Source organism: Cetorhinus maximus, chromosome 7 (assembly GCF_964194155.1).
Source record: "Cetorhinus maximus chromosome 7, sCetMax3.hap1.1, whole genome shotgun sequence".
Taxonomy (NCBI): Eukaryota; Metazoa; Chordata; class Chondrichthyes; order Lamniformes; family Cetorhinidae; genus Cetorhinus; species Cetorhinus maximus.
Genome location: NC_135885.1, coordinates 5,130,263 through 5,149,476, shown reverse-complemented (window position 1 = coordinate 5,149,476; position 19,214 = coordinate 5,130,263). Strand labels below are relative to the sequence as shown.

At 47.6% G+C, this 19,214-nt stretch overlaps 2 protein-coding genes across 3 annotated transcripts in view; both read right to left on the bottom strand.

Annotated features, from left to right (window-relative positions):
* The window catches only part of LOC144682565 (BTB/POZ domain-containing protein KCTD14-like), a 1,380,231-nt gene that overhangs the window by 1,215,850 nt on the left and 145,167 nt on the right, over positions 1-19,214 (bottom strand). The window lies entirely within an intron of this gene.
* The window catches only part of arrb1 (arrestin, beta 1), a 139,629-nt gene continuing 125,987 nt past the window's right edge, over positions 5,573-19,214 (bottom strand). Inside the window, exons 11-16 of one of the 2 annotated variants that reach the window (XM_078544987.1) lie at positions 16,898-17,035; positions 14,887-14,970; positions 13,406-13,429; positions 11,032-11,102; positions 9,535-9,586; positions 5,573-6,613 (exon numbers count right to left, since the gene is read on the bottom strand). In XM_078544987.1, the coding sequence (XP_078401113.1) occupies positions 6,505-6,613; positions 9,535-9,586; positions 11,032-11,102; positions 13,406-13,429; positions 14,887-14,970; positions 16,898-17,035 (478 nt within the window). In that variant the 3' untranslated portion in view covers positions 5,573-6,504. The remainder of the gene's footprint in view (positions 6,614-9,534; positions 9,587-11,031; positions 11,103-13,405; positions 13,430-14,886; positions 14,971-16,897; positions 17,036-19,214) is intronic. The other variant, XM_078544988.1, reaches the window with a different exon arrangement.

Genomic DNA, 19,214 nt, shown 5'->3' with positions numbered 1-19,214 from the left:
CATTAATATATATCTGGAAAAGCAAGGGTCCCAACATTGACCCCTGGTAAACTCCACTACAAATCCCAAAAGCATCCATTAACCACTATTCTCTGTTTCTAGCTGAGGCCTAATGAGTGTCCTATGTAAATTCAGCATAACCTCCCTGCTCTTGTACTCTATGCCTCTATTAATAAAGCCCAGGATACTATGCGCTTTATTAACTGCTCTCTCCACCTGTCCTGCCACCTTCAATGATCTATGCACATGTACACCCAGGTCTTTCTGCTCCTGCACCCACTTTAGAATTTCACCCCTTATTTCATATTGTCTGTCCATGTTCTTCCTACCAAAATGCATCACCTCACACTTCTCCACACTGAACTTCATCTGCCACCTATCTGCCCACTCCACCAACTTATCTATGTCCTCTTGAAGTTCCACACCGTCCTCCTCTCAGTTCACAACACTCCCAAGCTTCGTATCATCTGCAAACTTTGAAATTGTCCCCTCCACACCAATATCTAGATCATTAATATATATCAGGAAAAGCGAGGGTCCCAATACCGACCCCTGGGGAACTCCACCATAAACCTTCCTCCAGCGCGAGAAATATCCATTGACCATTACTCTCTGTTTCCTATTTTTCAGCCAATTTCGTGTCCACGTTGCTACTGTCCCTTTTATTCCATGAGCAGTAACTTTTCTCACAAGTCTGTTGTGGGCTCTGTGTCAAATGCCTGTAATCAAATGCCACTGGCATCTGTAAGTGTACAGACACCTCCCTCAGGGAGAGAGAGAGACTGGGAAGCAGCAGTGTAGTGGGCAAGTTAGACAGGTTGAAACACATGGTCACAATCTCAGTATAAGGGGCCAGCCATTTTGGTCTGAGACGAAGAGAAATTTCTTCACTCAAACAATTGTTAATATTTGGAATTCTCTATCCCAGAGAGTTGTGGATGCTCAGGTGTTGAATGTATTCAAGACTGAGATCGGTAATTTATTGGAGTTGAAAGAAAAACAAGAGATATGGGGATTGGGGCGGTGCGGGAGGACGTGTTGAGGTGAAAGATCAGCTATGATCTTATGGAGAAGCGGACGAGGTTGAGGGACTAAATGGCTTCATCCAGTCTCAGTTTCTTATGCTCCTGTCCCTCACGTCTCGAGTAACAGAACTGGACACATCGCTCGAGAAGGCACTGCAGCGCACACGGAATGAAGATCATCTCAAAGATAAACTATGATCATTTATTATACTTCAAAGAGGTTTTGTACATCACAGTTCATTTAAAACCATGGAGGAAACAAAGGTGTGATATTAGTGAGTGGGACTGAGCCCTACCAACCCAGTGTACAAAAAGACAACATGTTCAAGATACAACTTTCCCATAGGCGTATAGAGTCCGACACTGGGAATTCATTAATACTAACACAGATTGTATTATCAAACAGGAATCACATTAAGTCTATCTGCATAATAAATTAAAAAAACAAGGCATTTATTCCATCAATAAAAATGAAGGTGATGTTATTAATAGTAATAACACTGCTGAAGGAGCCTCAAACATCTTGTAACTGGCAAAGGATCATTATTAAAAATACAATCATTGTCCTTTGCGTTGATTCAATCACTTGGTCCCTGTTGTAGCCGCACAGCCACATGTTGAACATACGATCACCTTGGGCACCCGAGTCACACAGGGCACTCAGTTAGAAATGTCTTCACGCACTGGTCACTAGGCAATGGGTTAGAGAGATTCAGCTTTGGGCCACACGCAGGAAACAGGGCCCCTGGCTTTGTGGCCGGGGGTTGGTTGGCGTAGCAACCCAGTACCTTCTTTCAAGCAGCATTAAAGGTCACGTAAACTTGACTTACGCTGGGCGTGCAGAGACAATATAAACTAAAGGGGGTGCAGGAACAGAGGAAGCTGGGGTTTTTTTTTGACAGAACATGAGTGTCACTGGCAAGGCCAGCGTCTGTTGCCCATCTCTAACTGCCCCTTGAACTGATTGGCTTGCTAGGTCATTTCAGAGGGGCAGTTAAGAGTCATCCACATTGCTATATTTCTGGTAACACTGGGTAAGGACGGCAGATTTCCTTCCCTAAAGGGGCATTAGTGAACCAGATGGGTTTTTACAGCAATTGATGATAGTTTCACAGTCACCATTACTAAGACTAGCTTTCAATTCCAAATTTTGTTAACTGGATTTAAATTCCACCAGCTGCCACAGTGGGACTTGAACCCATGTCCCTAGAGCATTGGCCTACTCTGTTATTAGTCCAGTGACATTACCGCTACGCCACTGTCTTTTCCCCAAATGGTAAATGTACACAAGTTATTGAAGGTTGCAGAGCACAGTTAATAAAGTATGCAGCATAGTGGGCTTTATCAATAGGAGCGCAGAACATTAAAGCAAGGAAATTATATTAAACCTGTATAAATCCCTGGGTCAGCCTCAACTGGAGTGTTGCGTCCAGTTCTGGGCACTGCACTTTAGGAAGAATGTGAAGGCATTAGACAGAGTGCAGGAAAGATTCGCGAGAATGGTTCGAGTGACGAGGGACTTCAGCTATGAAGATAGATTGGAGAAGCTGGGTCCTGTTCTCCTCGGAGAAGGCCGAGAGGGGGTTTGATAGAGGTGTTCAAAATCATGAGGGGTCTGGACAGAGGGGGGGGCGGGCGGGGAGAAACTGTTCCCATTGGCAGAAAGGTCGAGAACCAGAGGGACACAGATTTAAGGGTGATTGGTAAAAGAGGCAATGGCGACATGAGGACACACTTTTTTCATGCAGCGAGTGGTCAGGATCTGGAGTGCGCTCTCTGAGAGTGTGGAGGAGGCAGGATCAATCGAGGCATTCAAGCGGGAATTGAATAGGCGACTGAAGAGAAAAAAATGACATGGCTACAGGTTACAGGAGTGGGGGTGGGGGGGTGCGAGGGATTTGCTAAATCGCTATTCCTCAGAGTTGGCACAGACTTGACGGGACAAATGGCCTTTTGTGCTGTAACTATTTCATCATCCTACATAACTTATGCTTGAGTTTCTGCTAATTCCACCATTTTTCTGGCTCATTTCACCCGGGATTTTGCTGAGTGAAGGGGTAGTAAACTCTAGCAAGGTCACTGAGCCTGTGCAGAACACGTGGGTCAGGAGTACACTTTCGCAGCAAGTTAGTCACACAGGGTTGCATTTCATCTGGAGATTCTCCACCATTAAGACAGGGATCAGCGACAATCTAATTGACTGGTGGAACAGTCTGGATGGGCTGAATGGCCTCCTGCTTTTTCCTATGGCCCCAGAATAGGCAAATGCCGGTTGCTCAATTTCTTTTCCTCATTAACTGGCTCTCTTGACTTTTTGCGTTCCTGGTCAATCCCGATTCGAGATGCTCAGTGGGAGATTTGTGATCAGACAGAAAGAGGCTGAAACCTCGTAGGCCATCCACCCACTGAGTGAACTGACTAGAATCTTCCATGGTGATCCAAAATTGAACATTGTTGAATGGGTCCTGTATAAAAACAGTGCAGACAAGGTGATTTTTTTAATACTCATTCATGGGATGTGGGCATCGCTGGCTGGGCCAGCATTCATTACCCATCCCTAGTTGCCCCTTGAGAAGGTGGTGGTGAGCTGCCTTCTTGAACCGCTGCAGTCCCTGTGGTGTAGGTACACCCACAGTGCTGTTAGGGAGGGAGTTCCAGGATTTTGACCCAGCGACAGTGAAGGAATGGGGATATATTTCCAAGTCAGGATGGTGAGTGGCTTGGAGGGGAACTTCCAGGTGGTGGTGTTCCCATCTATCTGCTGCCCTTGTCCTTCTAGGTGGCTGTGGGCTGCTTTGTCCTGGATGGTGTCGAGCTTCTTGAGTGTTGTGGGAGCTGCACTCACCGAGGCAATTGGGGAGTATTCCATCACACTCCTGACTTGCGCCTTGTAGTTGGTGGACAGGCTTTGGGGAGTCAGGAAGTGAGTTACTCCCTGCAGAGTTCCTAGCCTCTGACCTGCTCTTGTAGCCACAGTATTTATGTGGCTAGTCTGGTTCAGTTTCTGGTCAATGGTAACCCCCAGGATGTTGATGCTAATTGCTAGGCACCTCTCCGTAGCAGCGATCCCTCTTAACAATGGCCAGGAGACAACCCAGGTGACCAGTCGACATAGTGGAATCCGTAGCCGCTGAAAATCTCTCTTTACATGTCCTTCGGCACAATCTATAGCAACTTATAATCATGATCACTCTTATAGAGGACATGGAAAAGCCAATAGAGAAGAGCATGCTCAATGCTATAGTAAACAGTTAGCTTGCCACTAAATGACAAAGATGGCACTATTATAAGATTTCTAATAAACTGGTACAGTGTGATCTCATGTTGCTTAACTTCAAATCCAATACTTCCTTTGTGAAAGCAAAGCTTAGATTTACTCTTTAGTGCACATCAATGTGAGTGATCTTGGGTGTGACAAGTTTTTTTGCAGTACATTTTTGGCATCACCAATTCGCACATCAGGGAAATGTAAAAACCCCCTCTACCCTGTTCCCATCAAACACTCCCAGGACAGGTACAGCACGGGGTTAGATACAGAGTAAAGCTCCCTCTACACCTCCCCATCAAACACTCCCAGGACAGGTAAAGCACAGGGTTAGATACTGAGTAAAGCTCCCTCTACACTGTCCCCATCAAACACTCCCAGGACAGGTACAGCATGGGGTTAGATACAGTGTAAAGCTCCCTCTACACTGTCCCCATCAAACACTCCCAGGACAGGTACAGCACGGGGTTAGATACAGAGTAAAGCTCCCTCTACACTGTCCCCATCAAACACTCCCAGGACAGGTACAGCACAGGGTTAGATACAGAGTAAAGCTCCCTATACCCTGTTCCCATCAAACACTCCCAGGACAGGTACAGCACGGGGTTAGATACAGAGTAAAGCTCCCTCTACACTGTCCCCATCAAACACGCCCAGGACAGGTAAAGCACAGGGTTAGATACTGAGTAAAGATCCCTCTACACTGTCCCCATCAAACACTCCCAGGACAGGTACAGCACGGGGTTAGATACAGTGTAAAGCTCCCTCTACACTGTCCCCATCAGACACTCCCAGGACAGGTACAGCACGGGGTTAGATACAGAGTAAAGCTCCCTCTACCCTGTCCCGATCAAACACTCCAGTGCAGGTACAGCTACAGAGTAAAGCTCCCGCTATACTGTCCTCGCCAACACTCCCTGGGTACAGCACGGGGTTAGATACAGAGTAAAGCTCCCTCTACACTGTCCCCATCAAACACTCCCAGGACAGGTACAGCATGGGGTTAGATACAGAGTAAAGCTCCCTCTACCCTGTTCCCATCAAACACTCCCAGGACAGGTACAGCATGGGGTTAGATACAGAGTAAAGCTCCCTCTACACTGTCCCCATCAAACACTCCCAGGACAGGTACAGCACGGGGTTAGATACAGAGTAAAGCTCCTTCTACACTGTCCCCATCAAACACTCCCAGGACAGGTACAGCATGGGGTTAGATACAGAGTAAAGCTCCCTCCACACCATCCCCATCAAACACTCCCAGGACAGGTACAGCTCGGGTTTGGTGTTAAAATCGGCAGGCAGAATTCCAGCCGGAATGGACACTCAGCTATGTGGTTCGCATAAGATGCGACGATGAAAACAAACAGGGTGCTGTCAGGGCTGGGAGGAAGTGGATGAGTTAGAGCCCTCATGTCACTCTTAATTACTTCACCCACAATTGACACAACACTGTGTTAATTCTTATTCGTTGGTGGGATGTGGGAGTTGCTAACAAGGTAGACGTTTATTACCCATCCCTAATTACCTTTGGGAAGGCTTTTTGTTGCCTAGATTTTGCATCATGTTGACCCAGAACTTGGCGAGTGACAGAGAAGTATTGGGTAGCAACACTATGACCAGGGTATTGCGTGCTGAGAACTGTTGCTTTTCCCTTGCTTCGCATTTTTTGCTTCTGATTGACAATATTGAATTTAAGCTCAGACCTGCTGGCCCCAGTGAGGAGCCGCGCTGAGTGGGTTGTCAACTCTGTTTGGGTTCTTGGGGGTTGACCTTCCGATAGCCCTATCAAATTTAACAGCCTTCCGCCCGCCCACACACACACACACACACTTCCAATAATTTCCACAGTTAATAAACAAAAGTGTTGATAGGAAACGTTTAAAGCTCCCTGTGATTATTCACATCTGGACGCTAGCGTGCTGCGGCCGGGAGGTTAGTTTGAATTCCCAGGAGACTCCGTGGGGTAATCCTGGAGAAAGCTGGCAACTACCGCCGGTGAGGCCTAACCAGAGGCCTCACTCTCTGAAGAGGCCGTGAAGGAACTGACATCATCATTGTACCAGTCTACAGTTTGGTTTAGGCCCGAGATCGTCAAGAAGCCTCAGCTTGTTTCATTTCATAACCAAAACAAGGAGGGAAAATAAACTTAACAACAGCAGCTTTCATAGACCAAAAATCGCCGTGCTTCGCAGCGATTCAAGGCTTGGTGTTTTATCAATCGTTGTGTTGTGGGGAATTCACCCCATCTTCGTCCTCGTCGTTGTCATCCTTCAACCCCTTCAGCCTCTGGCGAGCAAAATCCTCAAAGACAATGTCATCATCGCTGGAAATGGAAGAGAATTCAAAGAGAATGAGATGGCATTTAGATAACGGCCCACATTGCGCTGAACAGAGGCAGTGTCGTTTCACTGTCATTGTATCGATCAAAAGCCTAACGAGAACGGGGCGCAAAGCGATTGGCCAAGAGGTTTCCTTTTTTTTAAGGTTATCAAAGAGGGATTTGATGGGATTGACATAGAGAAGATGTTTTCACTTGGCTTGGGGGGTTGGGGGGGAGGGGGCGAGAGGAATGTCAGAAAGTTAACGGGCATCAACAAGGAAGTCATTAATAAATCCTACCCCGATAGTCGTGTGGTGGTGCAGAACTTGGAAACTGCTCAAAAAAGACATTTTGTCGAAGCTTTTCATCTTGCACTCACCAGGACAATGTCAGGGGGAGCAGCAACTTTATACCGTGTGAGAAAATAGTGCTAATTGGTTGGCAAGTGGACTCTGATTGGTAGAGGCAATGCCCTGGAGAACGCATCAGGGCAATGCTTTGACCAATCAGAGTCAAACTGCCTGGCTTAAATTTCAAACAGTGCTTGGCAGTTAATTGTCAGTCACCATTAACTGGTGCATTCTCCATGGCATTCTCTTCTCATATAGTATAAAGTTGCTGCTTCTCCTGACATTGGTATTCTTGTGATTGTCCTGGTGAGTGCAAAACAGCTTTGACAAAATGTCTTTTTTCAGCAACACTCAAGTTCCGTACCAGCAGAGGAAACTTATTTTAAGGAGATTTCCACCCGGCCCGACAGAGCTGCAGGCCGATTGGACGGCCGAGGGAGCTGGAGTCTCAGCAGCGCCGGGTTTGAGTGGTGGCCGCTGCTGGGATTGCAGCCAGAACTTGGAGAAGAGGAGCTAATGGAGGCTGGAATGATGGAAAGTCCAGGGTATCGGTGGGGCCAGGCTTGGCTGGCCGGCTCCAGCGAGGGGAGCGAGGGGGTGGGTTGGTGGGGGGGGCCAAGGTCTGAGAGGTCGATCTGCAGAAGTGTTAATGGGGTGTAAGGCCTTTTTTGGTGGGGGTGGGGGCTCTGATGGGCACAGACAACCCCTGCCCCTTGCCCGCGTAGCGAGAGCTGTCAAGCGAGCTGCTTAATGCTAATCGCTTACTGGGGTTTCCCCTACTGCAGCTAACGTAACAGGTAGCAGTGGGATGTGGCCTGTAAGGGGCCAATTAATGCCCACTCAATAGGCCCAAGGACAGGCAGAATGCCCAATGCCCACCTCACCATAAATTTCAGACTTATCAAGGGCAGGCAGTGGGCAGGCCACCCACTGGATTTTACATACCCCCCTACCTTCAAACCCATGGGCAGGGACAGTGAGCCCCGCCCCCCTCCTTGAACCGCCACAGTCCATGTGGTGTAGGTTCCAGGCATTTCAGAGTCAACCCCCCATTGCTGAGGGGTCTGGAGTCACATGTGGGCCAGACCGGGTAAGGACGGCAGATTTCCTTCCCTAAAGGACATTGGTGAACCAGATGGGTTTTTAATGACAAATCGGCAATGGTTTCCTGACTTTTAATTGAATCCAAATTTCACCATCTGCCAATGTGGGATTGGAACCCAGGACCCCAGAGCTTTAACCTGTGGGTCTGGATTACTAGCCCAGTGACTATACCACACTACACCATTGTCATTGTGACGTGCCCCTCACTTGCTGGGCTGAATGGCCAGCTGATGTGCTGTAATATTCTTTGAGTGTCTTTCTTGCTTCAATATATTTAAGGCATTTCCCTGTGTTTTACACCCAGTTCCCACCCACTCAGGGATTGTATTGAGCCAGGGGGAGCTCCGTGCACAATCCCTGGTCTCAGCTCAGTCAGATCACAGAGTGACAATTGGACAGGTGCATGAGTTAGGGATTTATCCCAAACCGAGAAAAGCGGGAAGGGCACAGAATACTACAGCCAAGAGTAAGTTGTATTTTCCTGTAGACAAATTCACGGCATAAGGAAAATGAGGAATCTACTGGAAAACTGAAGGACACACACACGCACATGCACACACACACACACACGCACACGCACACACACACGCACACGCCCACACACACACGCACATGCCCACACACATGCACACGCCCATATACACACACACACACACGCCCACACACACTCACCCACACACACACACACACGCACATACCCACACACACGCACACGCCCACACACACACGCACACGCACATGCCCACACACACGCACACGCTCACACACACACAGAGACACACACACACACGCCCACACACACATGCACACGCTCATACACACACACATACACACACACACACACACACACATACACACCCACACACACGCACACGCCCACGCCCACACACACACACACACACGCACACACACACACATGCACACACACACGCACACACACACGCACACACACACACCCACATACATGCACACACCCATACACACACACATACATACACACACATGCACATGCCCACACACAACCCCCCATACACACACACACACACACATGCCCACACACACGCCCACGCCCACACACACACACACACACGCACGCACACACACACACATGCACACACACATGCACACGCCCACACACATGCACACGCACACACACATACACACACACATGCACACACACATGCACACGCCCACACACACATGCACACGCCCACACACACACACATACACACACATACATACACACACATGCACACGCCCACACACACACATACCCATACACAGATATACACACAAACATACACACATGCACACGCCCATACACACACACACACACACATACACACATATACACACAAACATACACACACACACACACCCATACACACACTTACACACATGCCCACACACATATGTAATGCTGAACAAAAACACGCCATCAGTTTTGTGTTCAAATGAAGGAGGACCTACTTGGTGTCAAACTCGATCAGATTGGTGTCAATGGGAACCTCATTCTCAGGAACTGTAAGAAGAGGAAGAATATTCACACGTCAGGGAGATGTCCACAGGAGATTTGTCTGGTTTTGCTGATTGATCCAAGCTGACACTGACCCTCTCCCGATTTTATTATTTTTGTTATTGCTGAAACAGACCACTAGATGTCATTATACCTCCATCTTGCTCCCTCCCCCCCCTCCACCTTTGCTCACTTCCCCCCCATCTCCCACCCAATCCCTTTTGATCCCTCTTTCCTCTATACCCTCCTCATGGCCCTCCCGCCTACTCCCTCCCTCCTCTCTCCCACCTACCACCTTCCTTCCTTCCCCACCTGCCCACATTCCCTCACCCTTTTGCTCCCCCAACTCCCTCACTCCACCCTTCTCCCCATCCTCTTCCCAACGCCACCCCCCCCCACTCCATTGCTCACCCTTTGACCTTTCCTCAACTCACCAGGGAAAAGTTACTGAGAAAATTATTAGCACTAAAGGCTGACAAGTCCCCAGGTCCTGATGGACTTCATCCTAGGGACTTAAAAGAAGTGGCTGCTGAGATAGTAAGTGCATTGGTTTTAATTTTCCAAAAATTGCCTAGATTCTGGAAAGGCCCCATCAGATTGGAAAATAGGGCAAGTGAATCCTCTATTTAAGATAGGAAGGAGTCAGAAAGCAGGAAACTACAGGCCAGTTAGCTTAACATCTGTCATAGGGAAAGTGCTGGAATCTATTAGTAAGGAGGCTATGGCTGGGCAGTTGGAAAATCTCAAGGCAATCAGGCAGAGTCACCATGGTTTTGTGAAAGGGAAATCATGTTGGACGAATTTACTGGAGTTCTTTGAGGGGGTCACAAGCAATGTGGATTAAGGGGAACCTGTGGACGTGCTGTACTTAGGTCTCCAGGAGGCATTTGACAAGGTGCCACATCAGAGGTTACTACGCAAAATAAGAGCTCATGGTGTAGGGAGTAACATATTAGAACGGATAAAGGATTGGTTAGCTAAACAGGAAACAGAGAGTAGGCATAAATGGGTCATTTTCGGGTTGGCAAGGTGTGATAAGTGCGGTGTCACAGGGATCAGTGCTGGGGCCTCAACTATTTCCAATTTATATTCAAGTCAGAACTCAATAAATTTCTGGATGTTGGGGAATTAAAGGGTATAGAATAGGGAGGGAAAATAGATCAGCCATGATCTTATTGAATGGCGGAGCAGGCTTGAGGGGCTGAATGTCCACCTTCTCTTATTTCTTCAAGCCTCCTTACGGGGTTCAGTGTTCAATTTAATGGTTTGTGTGAAGCAGCCTGGGATGTTTTTTACTGCACCAAAGGTGCTATCTGAATGCAGATTATTGTACTTTTGGTGGGTCTGCTGTGCGTTTCAGGGTGGGGTTTTTCTTTCAGCTTTTATTTGCAGACTGCAGCCTTGGCAGTTTTACTCTGGCCCTGATTGTATTGCATCGGCCCCCCCCTTACCTTCTCTGTAAAAGGCCTCTTCTTCAGGCTTTGCGTGCATCAAGGTGAACGGAAGCTCAAGGATCACGTCACTGGAAGGCAGGTGGAAATGGGGGTCATTACGTGGGATGGGAAAACGTTCGCTCAGTCCTCCCTCACCTCCCCCACCCCCCCACCCCCACCCCTACCCCCATCCCCACCCCCACCCCCACCCCCACCCCCATCCCCACCCTCACCCTGCTGGCGTCTCTCTCTGTTGGTCTGGAGAGTTGCCCTTGACCAAGTGTTGCAGACTGGAACATCCCAAGGTGCAGGGCTCTGTGCTGAGGGGGCGCAGGGAAGCCTGGGGCAGCTGCTGCAGAGGGGCAATGGGGAAAGCCCCACCGCCTGAGGCCTTTCAGCCATAGTGCAGCGAGGGGGTGGAAAGCGGGTAAAACCCCTCAGGTTTAACGTCTGTCTTGTAATGAATCATAGACTCATAGAGTCATGGAGGTCTACAGCACAGAAAAAGGCCCTTCGGCCCGTCGAGTCTGCGCTGGTCAAACAAGTACCTAACTATTTCCCAGCACTAGGCCCATAGCCTTGTATGTCATGGCATCGCACATCCAAATACTTCTTAAATGTTGAGGGTTTCTGCCTCTACCGCCCTTTCAGGCAGTGAGTTCCAGATTCCCACCACCCTCTGGGTGAAAAAATTCTTCCTCACATCCCCCCTAAATCTCTTGCCCCTTACCTTAAACCTATGCCCCCTGGTTATTGATCCCTCCACCAAGGGGAAAAGTTCCTTCCTGTCTACCCTATCTACGCCCCTCATAATTTTATACACCTCAATCATGCCCCCCCTCAATCTCCTCTGCTCCAGGGAAAATAACCCCAGCGTATCCAATCTCTCCTCATAACTAAAACTCTCCAGCCCAGGCAACATCCTGGTAAATCCCCTCTGCACTCTCTCTAGTGCAATCACAGCCTTCCTATAATGTGAATTCCGGAACTGCACGCAATACTCTAGCTGTGGCCTAACCAGCGTTTTATACAGTTCCAGCATAGCCTCCCTGCTCTTATATTCTATGCATCGACTAATAAAGGCAAGTATCCCATATGCCTTCTTAGTAAATATTAATTGTAAGTATAAATGTAAGGAGTACATACAGTATTGGCAGAAACTGATTTGGTTTGCACTTTATGTAATGTCAACTTTGAAGAGTCATGTAATGTTATTTATATATATCATAAAACAGCAGTGGCCCTAACACTGACCCTTAGAGAGTGCCACTGTCTACTATCCTCCAGGCTGAAAAACAATCATTTACCATGACTCACTGTTTCCTGTCCTTAAGCCAATATTTCATCCAAGCTGACACTATTCCATCAGCTTCAGTTTTGTTAACTAGCCTTTTATGTGGTACTTTGTCAAAAGCTTTCTTAAAATTCATAGTGAAAACATCCACTGCATTCCCTTCATCCACCTTCCCTGTTACTTCATCAAATAATTTAATTAGATTAGTCAAACACAATCTGCCTTCTACAAACCTGTGCTGGTATCCTTCAAGTATAATGTCCAAATCCACACCTGAGCATACAAAATAGGAGCAGGAGTAGGCCATTCGGCCCCTCGAGCCTGCTCTGCATTCATTAAGATCGTGGCTGATCTGTTTGTGTTTCGATTTCCACATTCCCATCTAACCCCGATAACCTTTGACTCCCTTGCCTAATAAGAACCTATCCACCTCTGCCTTAAAAATATTCAGGGACCCCACCTCCACCACCTTCTGAGTCAGAGAGTTCCAAAACCACACAACCCTCTGAGAGAAAAGATTTCTCCTCATCTCTATCCTAAAAGGGTGACCCCTAATTTTAAAACAGTGACCCCCTAGTTCTGGACTCACCCACAAGAGGAAACATCCTTTCCATGTCCACCTTGTCAAGGCCGTTCAGGGTCTTGTATACTTCAATCAAATCACCCCTCACTCTTCTAAACTCCAGTGGAAACAAGCCCAGTCTGTCCAACCTTTCCTCATAAGACAACCCATTCATTCCAGGTATCAATCTGATAAACCTCCTCTGAACCGCCTGGCTCACTCTGTGCCTGTCATTGGATTTTTAACCATCCCGTTTTATAATTGTTGTCCCTTCTTAGTACACACCCCTCCCCAGAGCATCCCTAACCTCACTGCTTTGAGTCTCCCAGTTCCCGCACTAGGCAGTACGTTCACTCTCTAAGCCAATGCGTCAGCCAACGATTGCTTCTCTAGGCCACAATGCGTGCGTTGGCAGGGAGGATGGGTGTGTCAGAGCTGCAGTGCTGACTGCTGGAGCAAACAATGGCCAATGGCCAAGTTGGGGTGAAGTGGCTAATGCGCAATGGGCTGCGATTGTCAAAAACTTCACTATTTACCTTGTGGCAAGATCTCCCAGAAGGCTAGCATTAAAATAAAGAGCAAGAGAGAGAGAGAGAAAGAGATTTGATAAACAAACCAGGAGCTTGGTTAGTGAAGGAAACGCATCCCATATAAACAGGAAAGTAAAACGATCAAACATTGTTCAACTATTAACACAATGCACTCCTCTGACTAAAGATACAGTACAATGCTGGCACTGGCTCTGTGGCTTTTGGGTCGGAAGGTCATGGATTCCCAGTCCTCTTCCAGGAAATTGAGCCTGTACTTCAGGCTGACACTCCCAGTGCAGTACTGAGGGAGTGCCGCACTGTCAGAGGCGCTGTCTTTTAGATGAGATGTTAAGCCAAGGCCCTGTATTCTCTGGAAAAGACAAACTATTTCCAAGAAGAGCAGGAGAGTTAACTCTGGTATCCTGACCTATCCCTCAATCAAAATGACTAAAACAGATTATGTGGTAATTATCACATTGCCGTCTGTAGAATCTTGCACTGTGTAAATTGGCTGCTGAGTCTCCCACACCTCAAATTGTCTGTAAAGCACTTTGGGGCCTCCTGAGGCGATGACAGGTTCTTCAGACACCATGCAGGATGCCCAAGCTAAGAGTGAGGCAGCTGGGCCATCGCCAAGGCGATGGTAAAATGGTAAATGCCAAATATGAAGAGGATTAACAACTGGCTTGGCTATTCCACAGGAGGGACTCTGTGCGCCTGTAATGGTCAGTGATGAGACAGAGGGGTCTCTGTGGGTCAGGTGGGCAACCTGATGTCATCAAGCCAAAGTCCGATTTTACAGAAGGCGAGCAGGTGCCAAAATCGGAAACCCGTCCGCCATTTTTAAAAAAAGACAATTGACGAGCCATGGACTCTATTTTTCAGCGATTGACCCTATTGGTCAGCAATGGACTCTATTGGTCAGCAATGGACTCTATTGGTCAGTGATCGACTCTATTGGTCAGCGATGGACCCTATTGGTCAGCAATGGACTCTACTGGTCAGTGATCGACTCTATTGGTCAGCGATGGGCTCTATGGGTCAGTGATCTATTCAGGCATCCTCACCACCCATGGTTCTGCCCACATCCAATGAACACGTTCAATCCATTGGTGGGTATGGAATGGGAACCCTTTCTGATTTCTAGGCTTGTTCTGTCTCAATCGCTAACCCTGGGGCACTGAGGCAAAGTCTAGTAGCCTCCATCGCCATTTGACAGAAATCTGTTCATTCAGAATGGTTCAGGGACAAAATCCTGGGCCCACTAGCACATTGGGAGGAGAACCTACTGACTAAAACCATCAAGGAAGACTGGGCCCTATTCCCTACAAGACAGCATGGTTGTGTTTCTTTGACAAACACTCTTTTTTCCCGACCAATCCAATACTTAATACTTAATACAATCCAATACAATACCAATGCAATACTTAACAGTGACACAGCTCATTAAAAAAGCTTTCACTGTGTCATGAAATCTCTGCACTTACCCCCCTCTTGAAACCACCAACTTCACTTTGACTTTGTAAGACACCATGATGCCGAGAATCTCCTTACTTGCTCCATCTCTTAGTCTGTGGGGAAAGAACATCACCTAAAGTCAATGCAAAACTCACCTGCTGGACTCACTCCAATGACACGTGGTGGGAGGAGCAGGAATTGAACACACTGTCTCTCTCTCTCTCCACCACCGCCCCCTCCCCCCAATGGAATCCATGGGATCGTCAACACTGGCGGCTTCACCGGTGTGTCTCAACATTTTCCGGAGTCTTCCTGTTCCTCGGGATTCAACATGGGAATATTCAAAGGTGGAGAGACACCCTTAAATGTACTTCCTCAAGTCATCAGACTCGTGGGAACAAACAAATCCAGAACAATGGGGCATAAATTAAAGCGGGGCCATTCAGGAGTGAAGTCAGGGAGCACTTTTCCACACAAGGCATTGTGGAAATCTGGAACTCTCTCCCGTAAAGACTGTGGAAACTGGGGGCAATTTGAAATTTTCAACACTAAGTTCGATAGATATACCAGCATTTATTGCTCATCCTTAATTGCCCTTGAGAAGGTGGGGGTGAGCCACGTTCTTGAATCGCTGCAGTCCATGTGGTGTAGGTACACCCACAGTGCTGTTAGGAAGGGAGTTCCAGGATTTTGACCCAGTGACAGCGTGTGTCGGTGGTGGAGGGTGCAAATATTTAAGGAGGTGAATGGGGTGCCAATCAAGCGGGCTGCTTTGTCCTGGATGGTGTCAAGCTTCTTGAGTGTTGTTGGAGCTGCACTCATCCAGGCAAGTGGAGAGTATTCCATCACACTCCTGACTTGTGCCTTGTAGATGGTGGATATGGGACATGGGCATCTCTGGCTAGGCCAGCATTTATTGCCCATCCCTAATTGCCTTTGGAAAAGTGATGGTGAGCTGCCTTCTTAAACCGCTGCAGTCCCTGTGGTGTATGAACACCCACAGTGTTGTTAGGGAGGGAGTTCCAGGATTTTGACCCAGTGACAGTGAAGGAACGGCGATATATTTCTAAGTCAGGATGGTGAGTGACTTGGAGGGGAACTTCCAGGTGGTGGTGTTCCCATCTATCTGCTGCCCTTGTCCTTCTAGGTGGTAGATGTTGCGGGTTTGGAAGGTGCTGCCTAAGGAGCCTTGGTGAGTTGCTGCAGTGCAACTTGTAGATGGTACACACTGCTGCCACTGTGCGTCGGTGGTGGAGAGAGTGAATGTTTGTGGATGTGGTGCTAATCAAGTGGGCTCCTTTGTCCTGGATGGTGTTGAGTTTCTTGAGTGTTGTGGGAGCTGCACTCATCCAGGCAAGTGGGGAGTATTCCATCACACTCCTGACTTGTGCCTTGTAGATGGTTGACAGGTTTTGGGGAGTCAGGAGGCGAGTTAATCTCCACAGAATTTGCAGCCTCTGACCTGCTCTTGTGGCCACATGATTTATATGGCCAGTTCAGCTTCTGGTCAATGATAGCCCTCCAGGATGTTGATAGTGGGGGATTCAGTGACGGTAATGCCATTGAATGTCAAGGGGCGATAGTTGGATTCTCTCTTGTTGGAGATGATCATTGCCTGACACTTGTGTGGCATAAACGTAACTCGCCACTTTTCAGCCCAAGCCTGGATATTGTCCAGGTCTTATATATATTTAACCACCTGTGACAGCAGTGAGTCATCAGCCGTTCCCAGCTCATTTTCCTACAGCCCCTGCTCAATTTTGAGCTGTCCACTGAGGGAAAACCCAGGTTGCCGTGTTTGAATTGACTGCGTACTATCCCGTTATCCAAGGTTGAAACCAGCACAGGCACAATGGGCCAAATGGCCTCCTTCCGTGCTGCATCCTGTTCTAGTTTGACACTGAACGCTGCAACAAACTGCAGATTCGCAAGACTTTTCGAAATCAAAGCGAGGTGGGTTTTTTTTGGTTTTTAAATATTGATGCAGAAACAGATGTTTAAAAACCTGACAGGCGATATATGGACATTCAGGGTGCTTACAGGGTGCTGGAAGCCAGGTTAGTGTCCTCGTGCTTGAGTTTTCCATCCAGAGCCAGGCCGCGTTTCTCCCGGTTATTGGCCAGGTACGGCGTCAACGTGTACACTTTGCAGAATGTTGAGCTCGGAGCCACAATGTCACTGGAGACGGAGAGACACGGAGAGACACGGAGAGAAGGGTAAGTCAAGGAAGGCTAAACCGGGAGAAATCCATCATTAGGTCTTTCAGGATGACTGGCAACCGTTCAGGACTGGGGTGGAAGGGCATGGCTGTAGCACACCTTAGCAGGCTGGTTTAATCCAGGTTAGGGACCGTTCACACATACCACATCCTTACACCAGGACCTAGGCTGTCACCTCTGGTGGGACCAGATCAGGGGAAGCTTCACACCCCTCATTGTTCACTGGACACATCAATGGGTCAACAATGGCAGTGATAACACCCACAAACCAAGCGAACTTGCATCGCTAGAAGCGACACACATTCAGACATAGCGACTCATTCTCCGCAAACTAATGGAATATGTTCAAGCCTTGCTGCCTTTTTGAATTACACTGGAGCTTGGGAAGCCTATAGTTCCCCATTACTTTCTCCATGGCAACATCTCAGCCAATCGGAGTTGACTTGCCAACCAATCACTACCCTTTCCTCCTGTAGTACAAATTGTTGTGACCATCTGAAATTTGGCATTCTTGCATTTGTACTGATGACTACAAGACAAAAACCTTGGCAGTCTCTATTCTCAGCAATATTCAAGAAATTGCATTTATATATCACCTTTCATGACCTTGGTACAAGCCACAGTGCTTTACAGCCAATAAAGTACCTTTGAAATGTAGCCACTGCTGTAATGTCGGAAATGTGGCAGCCAATTAGTGCACAGCAAGCTCCCACAGAGAGCAATGTGATACGGCCAGATCATCCGTTTCAGTGATTTTGATTAATATTGGTCAGGACACTGGGGAAAATTAGGCTCTTCCTCAAAATAACATTCTGGGACCTTGTAAATCCACCCAAGAGGGCAGGTGAAGCCTCAGTTTAACATCCCATCGAAAAGATGGAATCTCTGACAGTGCAGCCCTCCCTCAGTGCTGCACAGGAGGGTCAGCCTGGATAGCTGCCCGTAAGTCTCTGGAATAAGACTTGAATCTACGACCTTTTGACTTGAGAATGCTTCCAACTGAGTGACTCTTCTACCCTTCACAGGTCAGTTCATCCAACAAGAGCAACAACTTGAATTCATATAGCACCTTTAACAGTAAACAGTCCCAGATATTCACAGGAGAGATTATCAAACAAACATTGACATTAAGCCACAAGGAACTATTAGGACAGGCGATCAAAAGCTTTTGGTCACAGGGGTGGCTTTTAAGAACCTTCTTAAAGGAGGAGAAAGGAGCAGAGAGACTTAGGGAGGGAATTTCAGAGCTTAGGGCCCAGGCAGCTGAAGGCACGGCCGCCAACGGTGGAGCGATTAAAATCAGGGATATTTAAGGTATATTATTGTGTTGTTGGGTTGGAGTAATTTCAATAACTCCTGAAGACTGCCAGCTGCAAACACTCTTAACTTTTTTGTACCACATTTACAGCTGTGAGAACACTCCCTTACACTACCTGCTTTCCAGGCTGCTTGCTCCTAGACTCGCAGATCGCATGAGTCACTTTCCTGCTTTGAAATCACAGATTATTACAGTTAACCCTTCATGGGACTTAGTCTAACATGCTCCATTAGTCTGCATCTTCACCCAAGTCTCTGTTCAGACTTCAATGTTCTTTGACATTCCTGGAACCTCAATGCTTCAGTTTCCTTGTCATCCTGAACATTTCAATGTTTTGAAGTGTTGCAGGAAATGTGGCCTCTTGGTGCTCTCTTAGTTAGAGGTGTTTTTCCTTCTCTCTTCATGTTCTCTCTTCTCTCTTCTTCCTCTCATTTTTTTGAGATGTTCGCCTTCTCTCACACTCATAAGCGTTGTGCTGCCTTCACTAGTCTACCATAGCTTGTTCTCCTCTCGTTTGTGGGGAATAAGACATTCTCATTTTGCTGTTGATCCTCTGAACGTTCTTGAATCAAATTCAAACTTCTAAAGGGTTTGGGATCACCTGCCTCAGTGATTTCTTTCACTTCTGAAGATTGTGACCTCTCTGGTCTCTGATTTTTCACTCTGTTACCCAATTGTAATCAAAGCTCCTCTGTTTCCTCTTACTGTGCCCTGTTCCATCTGGACAATGTTAGACCCCCCAGGTGAGGTGATTTCTCCACCATTTTCCAAATCTCGATTGATCTCTGATCCAAACCTGTTCTCCCTGTCGAAGGTCTGA